The sequence below is a fragment of the Ochotona princeps genome, chromosome 19, assembly GCF_030435755.1.
Source record: "Ochotona princeps isolate mOchPri1 chromosome 19, mOchPri1.hap1, whole genome shotgun sequence".
NCBI lineage: Eukaryota > Metazoa > Chordata > Mammalia > Lagomorpha > Ochotonidae > Ochotona > Ochotona princeps.
In genome coordinates, this window is record NC_080850.1 from 6,103,033 (window position 1) to 6,115,448 (window position 12,416).

The 12,416-nt window shown below is 47.9% G+C and overlaps 1 protein-coding gene across 9 annotated transcripts in view; it reads left to right on the plus strand.

The window, feature by feature from the left end:
• The first annotated feature begins 4,825 nt into the window (after positions 1–4,825).
• Positions 4,826–12,416, plus strand: part of FBXW11 (F-box and WD repeat domain containing 11) — a 120,337-nt gene continuing 112,746 nt past the window's right edge. For 3 of the 9 annotated variants that reach the window (XM_058677858.1, XM_058677854.1, XM_058677856.1), the window contains exon 1: positions 4,827–5,177. Coding sequence is in view for 8 of the 9 variants with exons in the window: in XM_058677854.1 (XP_058533837.1) it covers positions 5,133–5,177 (45 nt within the window). In the remaining variant the exon portion in view is untranslated. Of the gene's footprint in view, positions 5,178–5,293; positions 5,781–12,416 lie in introns of those variants that run through there. The other 6 variants (XM_058677853.1, XM_058677855.1, XM_058677852.1 and 3 more) reach the window with 5 other exon arrangements.

Sequence of the window (12,416 nt, forward strand, 5' to 3'; positions counted from 1 at the left end):
CATGTCGCTGGGCCCCTCCCCATCCCACCCTTAAAAATGTCTTTGCTAGGGGGCCCCCGTCGCAATAGTATAGTGGTTAAAGTCCTCGCCTTGAGCACACCGGGATCCCATATGGATGCCAGTTCTAGTCCAGGCAGCCCCGCTTCCCATTCAGCTCCCTGTCTGTTGCTTGAGAAAACAGTTGAGGACAGCCCAAGGCTTTGGGACCTTCACCCACATGGGAGACCCGGATCTGAAGCCAGGAGCCAGGAGTTTCCTCCGGGTCTCCCACATGAGCACTTGGTCCCAAAGCTTTGGGCCACCCTTGACTGCTTTCCCAGACAGTAAACTGGATGGGAAGCGGGGTAGCCAGGATCCACACCCATATGGAATGCTGGCAAATGCAAGGTGAGGACTTTGGCCACTAGGCTACTCTACTGGGCCCTTTTTGTTTAAAGACCAACAAAAAATAGCAGAAACAATAGTAAATACCATACACATCTCAGTTGAATTAGTTCTGACAACTCTGAATGAAAAACCAAAGGGGGCACACTTTGTGCTCTGTGAGTGTACTGCTCTTGCCCCGAACAGCTGGTGTCAGGAGCAGAGCTGCCCATGCAAATTTTAAATAAGTGGGCTTAAGATCTGGAAGCACTTCCTCCAAAAATTGCAATAGATGAAATATGACCCACGCTTGGACTACTGACTGATGATCAATAGCCAAAATTTATTAGGGGCAACAGACTTTATATGCTGAGGGTCATACAGGATTAGGGTAGAGATACTTGTATATTACTTCCCACTCAACTGTTCTTATACAAATGATATCTCATCAGGTATACAAAAGGTAGCCATACAGTTGTTCTCATGCAAAGGATATCCAATCAGTCACACACAAGACATCCATTCAGTTGTTTATCATACAAATATTGTCCCATCAACTGTAATCCTGTGCTCCCTGACTATGGTCCCTGACCTATGGTCACAATGTCCTCCTACACTTGTCTTGGGCGCACTGGGATTCCATATGGGCACGGGTTCTAATCCCGGCAGCAATGCTTCCCATCCAGCTCCCTGCTTGTGGCCTGGGAAAGCAATCCTACCCACACGGGGCATCTGCAAGAAGCTCCTGGCTCCTGGTTTCGGATGGGCGTAGCTCCGGCTGTTGCGGCCGCTTGAGGAGTGAATCAGCAGATGGAAGATACTCCTGTCTGTCTGTCCTCTTCTCTGTATATCTTACTTTCCAATAAAAAGAAATATTACAATAAATGCAAAATAAAAATTCTAAAAAAACCCACTTTATTTAAAAAAAAATTATACGAAGCTGAACAGACACGGTCTTCCACCTGCTGTTTCACCCTTCTAATGTCCACAACAGACTGGCATAGGCTGAAAGAAGAGGCTCAGAAATTCATTCATTCTCTCACATGGGTGGCCAGGACCCCGGTACTTGAGCCATCAGCTTCCTCCCAAGTTGTGCATCAGGAGGAAGCTGGATCAGCAGTGGAGTAGCTGGGACTCAGCCCAGACTGGCCAGGCAGAATACCGACAATTTCAAATGAAGTTTTAAGCACTATGCCAAAAGCCTGTCCTTCATGTTGAAATTAAATCCCCATGATGAGCTATTAAGTGGTGAGACCAGGTAGAACCGTTAGCAGGTGACTGAGACAGGAAGGCCCTACCCTTTTGAATGGATTAATCCATTCATAGATGAATGGATTAGCAGATAAAAGGGTAATTATGGAAGTGGTTTTATCATCCAAGCAAGCTCTTTCTGGTATCTTGCTATGTGGTATAATCTGTGACAGTAAGGCCCAACAGAGGTCAGCGGAGCTCACGAACTCTCAGACCAGCGAGCTACACAAAGCTGTCTAGATTTTCACTTCAGACATTCTGCTACAGCAACAATAGCAAATGGACTAAACAACATGAATGGAAGGCAAACTGGAGTGATGGCAACTGTAGAAAACCAAAAGGCATGCCTGTATTAAGACAGTAATTGTGACTCAACCCCTGCATCTTTTCTTTTTTTAAGACTTCTTTATTTTTATTAGGAAGGCAGATATACAGAGAGGAAGATCTCTGTGTGATGGTTCACTCCCTAAGTGGCCGCAATGGCTGGAGCTGAGCCAATCCCAAGCCAGGAGACAGGAGCCTTTCCTCTGGGTCTCCCATGCTGGTGCAGGGTCCCAAAGCTTTGGGCCATCTTTGACTGCTTTCTCAGGTCACAGCTGGGTGGAAATGGAGCTGCCAGTACTAGAACCGGCACCCATATAGGATCCGGGCACGTTCAAGGCGAAGACTTTAGCCACTAGGCTATGCTATTGTGCTGGGCCCAATCCCTGCATCTTGTACAGATCCAATAGTTAGATGTTCTAATTTTTCAAGAGAAGCTAAACATTTCATGTCTAAAAATAAAGATGGTGTTAGATGAAGATACGTTGGGCATAGGAAGGGAGTCATAGGAAGGGGCTTCCCAGCTCTTTGGGTTCAACTCACATGGGTGGCAGGTACTAATATCTTGGTTGGCTGTTACATCAGTAGCACCAAGGGACCGTGGCTGTCTGTATTCTCACTGTTGTCTAGACGCTTTCTGTCCCTGTGGGCTTGGCCACACGACTTGCTTTGTCAAGGGGTAATGGAGGTTTGAAGAGTTCGCTGGGGCTTGTCCTTTTCGGAGAAACCAAACAGAAGCTTGTAAGAAGCTGCATGGAGAACAGAGATTGGAGAGGTGAGATCATTCTGAATGAGTTCCCAGCCGACTGCAGCTCCATGAGTAACTTCAGAATACAGCACGTGGGTCCAGCTGATCCCAGCTGATCCTGGTCAACCCCCACAACCGTAAAAAAAAAAAATAATGAACTCTTGTTATGCTAAGCTACTCAATCTTAGGGTGGTTTGTTATGTTGCAATAGTTAACAGAAACAGAGGTCATAAATTGTAACTCCCTTGCTTTACTAACGGTTCTGAAGGATCTGGTGAAATTGGGACAGTTATGGGCCATAACTCTTCAATTCTGTTTCTTTTTTCTATTGCCTTTTCTTTCAATTCCTTTGTGAAAAGCACCAGATAAGGAATGCGAAAACTTCAAACTCCACCTGCAGGAAACTTGACCTTGTGTTTTAACATACATCCAAATTACTGCCATAATTTAGCTCTTGGGAAATAAAAACATTTCTAGGACATCCAGTCCCTTGGCTTTGCAGGTGTGATAATGAGAGAAGAAAAAAAAAAATCTTGACACAAAAGGAAAGCATCTGGAAGGCAGCCTGGCATGATACCATCAGCCAGGATGCCAGGTCAGTAGATGCCAGCTCACCACAAGGCCTCCTATTCCCCTTAGAAGAAAAACCACTATTTCACCATCAGACAAGACCACTCTGAGACCATGAAAGATCAGGACAAAAATAAGACATGCCTGAACGCACATAAGACATGATTATTGTCCAAACCACCAACAAGAATGAATAAACACCCAGTTTAGCCCACTGGTGGGGCTGTTGTTGTTTCACCAATGCCTGCTTGGGCCGCAACCAACAATTCCCTTCCTCCAGGTAAGATTGATGGAGATGGCCAGATCTAAGCATGACCATCACTTCCTGACAATGTTTTCCAGGAGAAAGTTTCAACTGCCTTCAACCTCCCAGGTCACCCAACTGAGTGCCCTTCTCCCTCCCCCTGCCTTCTGGTCCCTCACTTCAACCCTGGTTCAACCACCAGCGTTAGAGGCATGGCAAAGTTAGAGGCTGAGTTCCCCTCAAAGGAGTCTCCACCGGTTTTTAGTTCGACTTTTTTCCCAGTTCCTGGCTGGCATCCCCTTCCCACTGTGAACCCCTTCTCCGCAGCTGCCAGAAAACAGGGGGTCCTGTTAGTCACATTCTGAGCTGATTCCCAGTTGCCCACAAGCTGTACGTGGCACCGGCTGGGCACTGGAGCGAAAGGGGGCATGATGACTCAATGGCTATATCCTCCACCTTGCAGTGCTGGTATGCTCTATGGGCGCGGGTTTGTGTCCTGGCTGCTCCTCTTTCTGTCCAACTCCCTGCTTGTGGCCTGGTAACACAGTAGAGAATGGTTCAAGTCAATGGGACCCTGCACCCATGTGAAGGAACTGGAAGAGGAACTGGAAGAGGCTCTGGCCGTTGTCGCCATTTGGGGAGTGAACCAGTGGATGGAAGAGCTCTCTCTCTCTCTCTAAATCTGCCTTCCCAATAAAAACAAATGAATCGTAACACCTCCCCCACTCCCCTCAAAACCGGTTTTTGAACGGATGAATGAGGAAGAGGGGTTCCGTCTACACAGGCTTCCTCTGACCCTTCGGGCCTGGGGTGCCAGACAGAGGCCACAGCGCGTGGGAATCCCTCCTACCCCAACCGCATCTGCAACCCCTTCCCTCCTGGGCCGCTCATCCTTTGGGCGCCTCCTCTCTCGGCGGGGCTTCTTTCCTTCCCGGTCTCGTCCTACACCTGAGCCCGCAGACCCCACCTACCTAATGCCTTCATCCCACCTGTCTCCATCACCTACCCTCCCCCACGCCACCATCACCACGCAGCAACACAGCAGCAGACCGGCCAGCCGCGTAGATACCTAGGCAGCGAGTGGGCACTGCAGAGGCGACGGCGCATGTGCGGAAACCAGCCGCACACGCAGGATCCCTTGACAAGTGAGGAGTTGCCTCCGAGTTTCCGTCCCGGTCTCTCCTCCGCAGCCTGGGGCTGCCAGGAAGTCAGGAGAAACCAGCCGGAAATAGAAACTTTGCGCATGGCTTTCTGGGATATGTAGTCCTGACGTTCTCCCCGCCCTGTCGCAGGAGCAGCCCTGGGTTATTTAAGGCACGCATCCTGCCTTCCCAGGACAGTGCTCCTTGGAGCTCCGACCGGGTCTCTTCTCGTGTGCGGAGCTCCTCCCGGAGTCGCCTTCCCGCTCCCACCGCGCTCTGCGGGTCCCGCGGCGGCTGCTGGGAGCTGTAGTGCCCGCCCTGCGTGCTGCGTTCGCCGAGGGGGAGGGCGGAGCTGCCGGCGCCCCGAGCGGGCTGGCAGCTGGAGTGGGTGCGAGAGCCGCCTCCGCCTCCGCCTCCGCCGCCTCCGCCGCCTCCTCCGCCCGGGCCGTTCGCTGCTGCGCGGGGAGAGCGAGGCGGGGCCGCCGCGGCCGCCATGGAGCCCGACTCGGTGATTGAGGACAAGACCATCGAGCTCATGGTAAGTGCGGCCCTCGGGACCGTCCGTTCTTCCGTGCGTCCGGCCCCACAGGCGGGCCTTGCCCACACCTCAACGTCCGGCGCGCGGCCGGCCTTGGCCTTGCCGGCTCCTGGCCTCGGGCCTGGCGCGGTGCCTCCCGATCCCGGGGGATCTCGGTGCCCGGCTCGCTGCTCCCCGCACCCCGGCCCTGTCCCGACTCCAGGCCCAGCTTTCGGGGGGCGACTCTCGCCCGTTCATGCTGCAGCCATAGGTCACAGCGGTGCTGGCGTCTCATGCTGCTCTTTTGGGGACGGGATCGCCACATCTCCCCCCTCCACCCCCGTATTTTTCTGGCCCAGGCCCGCACTGGGGCCGAATGATCGGCCAGGGCTGCCTCGGCCTCCGGGTCCGAAGAGGGGCTCTCAGCACCCTCTCTCTAACCCGCGGCTTGTGAGGATGGCCGGGCTAGGTCCTCCGGGATGGGGGGTGGGGGAGCTCTCGGATCGGAGGCTGTGACGGATCAGCGGCCGCGTCCCCGGGCCCCTGTGGTGTCTGGAGGCTTCTCGGACAAAGGGTTTCCTACCCAGCCGAAAAGGGATGTTTGCACAGCAAGGCCCCAGCCAGGTACTCCGGATTCCATGCCCCTGGAAAGAGAAGCCATAACTTTCTGTTTTCCTGATCTGCTTTGGGAAATTGGGGAGTGGAGATGGGGAGGGTGGTGGAAAGCATCGCTTTCAGTACAGCAGCCAATTCTTTTTCTCTCCCTAAAAAAAAAAAGGGTGGTGGTGGTGTTGGGAGAGCGGTTCCTTGGCCCCTGGGGAAACGACCATTCTGTTAGAAACCATTGGCTAATACTCCCTGGTTCACGGACACCCTGCCTCCCCTTGCCGCCTGCGACTGGAGTCCGGAGGAGTTTTGTTAGTGCGAGAGTGGCTAGCACAAAGTGAACAATCTGCTCATTGGCGCACGATTTGGTGGAAGAAATAAAACATGGCAGGTATTACCTGCCAATGTGAAGATGAGAGAAATCCGACGGGGCGCGGGAAGGCAGGCAGGCAGGCAGGCAGGCTGGCTTTGCTTCATTCAGCAGACAGGCTGACCCGAGGAGTCTGTGTCCTGTAGCAACCTCGGCAGTTTCTTTGTAGCCTTCTCAAGATTGTAGCAACTTCCACTCCAGGCTTGAGAAAAAGGCGAAAGAATCTACTTAACCCAGCAAATCGTTTTCCCAGCCAAGTTTTCTCCCAGTGTGAACGTGTTTATTGAGTCAGTGATTCCACTGGGTAGGGCTGGTGACATCAGAGCCACTTCCCCCATTTAATGCTATAAATAATAAATGGTGGCAATGAAAGGCTGTTGGATGGCTGCGTGGTGTCTGTGGAGGATGGCATCTGGGGAGTTGAGATACGGCTCTTAAAAATGGAAGCGCAGTAGCATCAATTCCGAGGCAGCTGAATATTTGTTGTCCTCAGCAGAATTTACAAAGCCAGATTTCTCCAGCCTTCTTGAAAACTAGGGAAAAAATTTCAACAGTTTCTGATTTGTGTGTGTATGTATGTGTATGCGTGTGCACAGGTATCGTTTTCAAAGGGTTAATGTGACTTGGCTTTTTGTTCGATCTTCATTTACGGAGTGATTTTCCTTTTCAGCCCTGTTTATTAAGCCTTTGTAGTTAAGTGTTTTGCATTTTGCTACTCTGTAGTGTCTAATTTGGCTATAAATTAATCTTAATAATCTTTATCAATCTTTGCAACTTTGATAAAATAATCTTAATAGTGATAGTTACATACATGGCGTATTTTTAGGATGTAAAACTCATGCACTCACCGCAGGAGTACTTCACATTGAAAAGTTGCTCAAAGCTTCTGGACCTTTTGGGCAAGATCAAGTGAAAAATGATTAGCTTAGGCTGTTGTGAGCTCCTCCTGCTTCTATTCACGTGAGAAATAACTGCAGTGTCTATTTTCAAAGAATTAGAAGAAATGATGGTGCTGTATAACCTAAGGCAGTGTGTTTGAGTGCCTTACTAAAAAGAAAAAGAAAATCTCTGGCCTAAATTTACTGGCTTCGTATATTCACAGCTTAGGAGAGTTTGATTTTATGTGATATAATACTTGTATTTGATCTGACATGAGATTTCAACCTCTTAAAGCGATTGTAAACTAGGATATAAATTTGGAGTTTTAGCAAGTTTAAGATAGAATTTAGTAGTTACAATCAGTTTAAAAATGATTTTTCATTTAAGGATATTTGATATTCCCTGAAAGAAAAATCGCCTAATGTTATTAAGACAACCCTTTTCATAAAGTTGTACATGTGTATTTATTTTAGTACAGCATGTAACACAGGTGCCTAACAGACTAAGTAAATCCAGGACCAAATGCAGGAATGACTAAAAATTCAATTGCTTGTGCCTTTATATAGTTAATGTGTTCGAAGCTTTCAGAAGTGAGTGTAACATTTTTTACATTGATTTTAAAATAACGTAAGTGAGGGGAATGGGTTACACTGATGGTGTTTTAAAAGCTTAGAGCATGAACTATTTTGGATTTTTTTGCATGAACTTCAGTACTCACATGTTTGTGATTGTGCTGGCTGTACCAGTACGAAACTTAGTGTTTATCAAGAAGACGTTCATTGGATAGCCCAGAGGATGTTGTATCAAAAGAGGAAACAGACCTTATGGTTTTCTTCATTTCTTAATCTTCATCCCTTCAGATTCTTTAAATTCTTATACTTTGATTAAATCTACTGGCAGTGAAGCTGGTGATAGCAGAATAATCAACTCTCCAAATGATAATGCCGGCTGAAAGTCCGACCCCCTTGTCCAAGGCCACGAGTTTTCTGAACTCCTACCTCCTTGGGATTCCAACTCAAATGAGGTTACGGTGTCTGCTGGGGAATAGTTGAACCACCTAATGACTTCACGGTCTTGCATTGGCCTGGTGCTGTACCTGCTTTGAGGGCCTGTTTTTTTTTTTTTGGTAAGATCAGCTTTATTAGGAAGAGGGAGGGAGGGGTAGAAGAGTAGTAATCCACTTTGGAAGGATACAGAGTTGACCAGACTAAGTGGAGACTGCATGGGATTATAGGTCCCATGCCGTTTGCTAATTCTTGGCTTGGAAAGGAGCTCATCTTCCGTCAGTCATCACTAGCAGACACTCCCAAGTGTTGTTGATTGGAAGAATTTCTCTTCAGCTGTTGAAAGGCAGCAGAAATGGTTGTGAAAAGTTCAGCAAGGTGATCGTGCCCCCATCTGGCTGCTCTTGTATCCCTTCCCTCCCTACGTCCTCAGTGGACAGTTTATACTCTGTTGGGTTCGCGTCCCCTCTGCTAAATGACCCTAAGGGAGTCCTTTTCCTTCTCTTGTGTCTCAAGTGGCCATGTTGCTTGTTGAACCAAGTTATTAGAGGTTAGAATGCATTGGTCCTTATTATGAAGATAGGAGATAATTCTGTTTTTATAGTTGTTGATGTACAACCAGGTCACAGGGCCAAGGAGATGAGTCCGTTGAGTAATCAGGCTTATCATCACTTACTCTCGGGCACCTCTAGTTAAGCGCTAACTTAACCAAATGTACATTTCATAGATGCAGATTTCATTAGGGTACTAATGAAATAAAACAGATGCGTATTCATTGACCTCGTTGACCTGCCTGAAGAGGCTGTGACTCAGATACATCCATTTTTTGCCCTGATTCTGCAGTTGGTTCAGTGTCCTTTCATATTTGACAGGGATAAACTGCTATTATATGTCTTGCAAACTCAGATGACTAGCCCAGGGGAATCACCATGCTCTTACGCTGGTTTATGGAGCCCCACTTTGTCACTCCAGTGAGGGCTATTTGAGCTGTGAATTCCAGAAATAGAGGTCAGCGTTGTAGTGCAGCTGGTTAAGCTGCCATCCCTGAGACTGGCATTCCATTATGGGTGATAGTTTGAGCTGCAGCTGCTTCACTTCTGATCCAGCTCAGTGATAACGCACATGGGAGACCAGTGGGAGATGGCCTACATGCTTGGGACCTCTGCCACCCACATGGGCAGCCGGGATGGAGTTCCGAGCTCCTCGCTTTGGCTTGGACCAAGAGTTTGTGGCCACCGGGAGAGGGAACCAGCAGATGAAAAATTTCTGTCTCTGTGTTTCTCTGTAACTCTGCCTATCAACATTAAAAAAAAAAAAAATCTAGAAATAAAACTTTCTGCTCTGTAGAGTCTCTGGGATCCGGGTTTCATCTTGTGATCTTTGTGCTTTACAGAGAAGAAGGCATTTCAGATCCCAGTGATTGCAAAGCCGATCTCCTTTCAGACTCCAGTCTTGCCTTTCCTCTCACTGTCCTCATATATCCTCTGTATTTCAGCCAGAGCTTGGAGGATTGTGGTCCCCCAAAATCTGCTCATGCTATTTCTTTTTTCGGCATCAGTATTAACTGGCTTAAGCCAATTTACTGCAGGCTACCAAAATTTCCTGCAAGGAGCTGAGAGTTGACTCTGGCCAGACTGGCTTAGTGAAGTCTCATCAACCTTCTCTTCCAAGTCTATGCTAATAAAGTTGGATCCATTCACAAAATACAAAATGCCATCGCCTCCACTGAAAGGGTTGATTTCCGTTATGATGACAGTTGCTATCTCTCTTTTGTATCTGTAATACAGCCTGCCTGAAATTTATTGTTAAAAGAATGAATTCTGGAGCCCAGTTCCACAGCTTAGTTGATAAATCCTCACATTGCATCTGTCGGGATTTCATATGGGCACTGGTTCTTTTTTTTTTTTTTTGAAGATTTACTTATTTTTATTGTAAAGTAAGATATATATAGAGAGGAGGATAGACAGAGAGAAATATCTTCTGTCCAATGATTCACTCTCCCCAAGTGAACGCAACGGCTGGTACTGTGCCGATCCAAAGCCAGGAGCTCTTCCAGGTCTCCCACGCGGGCGCAGGGTCCCAAGGCTTTGGGCTGTCCTCGACTGCTTTCTGAGGCCACAGGCAGGGAGCTGGAAGGAAAGTGGGGCTGCTGGGGTTTGAACTGCCACCCATATGGGATCTTGGCGCATTCAAGGTGAGAACTTTAACTGCTAGGCCACAGTGCCGGGCCCTGGGCACTGGTTCTTATCCTGGCTGCTTCACTTCTCATCCAGCTCCCTGCTTGTGGTCTGGGAAAGCAGCGGAGGATGGCCCAAAGCCTTGGGTTCCTGAACCCGCATGTGAGACCCTGAGAAAGCTCCTGGCTCTGTGGCCACTTGGGGAGTGAACCAGCAGACAGAAGATCTTTCTGTCTCTCTGCCTCTGAATATCTGCCTTTCCAATAAAAAAATTAATCTTAAAAAAAGAAATGAATTCTGGCACTTTGTACTTATCTTGTAAAGCACTTCACATACGCCAGACTTGCATTGTGCTTACCTGGTTGTGTCCCCTAATGAATAGTTAACTCCCTTTGGGAAGGGATGTGGCCTTACTCCTCTTGCTGTGAGTGACACCTAATTCCATATCTGCAGTGCCTTTCAGTCAGTGTGCAATTGAAGTTCCTTTCTAGTGATTTCCATACGTGCCTGCTTTCTGCTTGTATCGTAACCATCTTCTCTGGAAATTTTCACCTGCATGACTGATTCACATAATAACTCCTGCTAACTCTTGTAGAGCTTACACTTTCCTGTGCGGCTCCCGAGTGTGCCTCAGCTTCCCTTCCGGAGGCTGCGGCTGCTTGATTAACCCTGTACTCCTGGACAGTGCTCAGTGCGTGGGTGCTTAGGAGCTATTTAATTAAATCAACATTAGGTCTTTTAGTATGTTGGTAAAACTTCATTCTGATAACTTTAGAGGGATGTGCAGATGAATAGAAGACCGATACTGGTAAGGGGCAGCAGGAGGGTGTGTGGCACACAGGGCTTCTACAGACATATTAACCATTATTACAGATTGGCCCACACCGTGCACATTGATCTGTGCATGTCCCAGGTGGCGGTTGCTAGCATAGTTGAGAAAGCCAATTCTAAAGTTGTGTCATCTTAGAAAAAGCGGGGGCTTTCCAGTGAAACCCCTCACTGACTGTGTTTCCTAGCTGTGCCACTTGCTTGCTCTCTGCGACCTTCAGAGGGGAGATGATGCTGTGGTGTGATTTCATGATGTGTACAAACGGAAGCTAGGCCTTGCTGAGAGTGGTGCATTGAAGGGCTTCACCAAGGCTTGCCGTTCAGCCAGCACTGGCTGTTCTGACTTCTCCACCAGCACGGGGACCAGGCTTTGTGAAAATCAGGACAGATGGTGTGGAAAGGGTTTCCTTTTCCCTTGAGTTGTGCATATATTTATCTGTGAAGCTTTCCAGAGGTCTGCCATTCAGTTGCCTTTAGCCACATATCCATGAGCCATTGTTGGGGGAAATGATGAACTCACACACAACCAGTACTATCTGGGAAAATGAGGGAGATTCTGTTAAAATTAAGAACTGCAAATTTGGCTTGATTAGATCTGTGCCCTGCAGCTAGGACCCAGACTAGCTGATTGGGGTACATTAACACTATTAGCACTATGATCTGTCTCTGCTTTGGCTGGGAAATGATGACTGCTGAATCCTTACTCTTTAGCCACGCTGGTGCATTTGCCCTTTAGCACAGTGAGCAGTATCTAGACGAGACTTCCTCTTGAGTATTGTTCATTGAATTAGTTAACAACAGAGGAAAAAAACCTGTTGGTCAAGAATGTCCTTATTACTCTCGGTTGAGTTTCTGCTGATTGCAATTGCTTAACAGGAGATTTGTCTGTGTAGGCAAATGACAGACTGGGAAGACCTGACAATCCAGTAGCGTGTCTCTCATTTGGGTCTTAGCGTTTTAAACAAAACTCCAAGATTGTAGAGTTCTGTGATGTCAGCCGGAAACATTTTTAGGAAATTCCTCTTACTGATGAGATGGCTGGTCAACAATGAAGACCTTCTCAGAACGGAAAGCTGTGAAGTAGGAACAGTGGGTCATTAGCCAGCATCCATGGGGGAGTAGGCAACTGTGCTTGCATAAATACACTGAGTGGAGGGAAGTGTTTTCTAGTAGAAAGCCTCCGATCGCCCCTCCTTCTCCCCCAGAAGAAAGAGCCAGTGAGGACTTTACTACTGGAAAAAGAGACTTGAATAATTTTTAATTTTGAAGAATTACGTTGAGTTCAATTTAAACCATTTTGAGGAGTAATTATATTTTGGTTTTCTGAAGTAACTATTTGAAGAGAAAGGGGCAGGGGCCAGGAAGAGCCCAGTTCGGACACTGCTTCATCAATCTG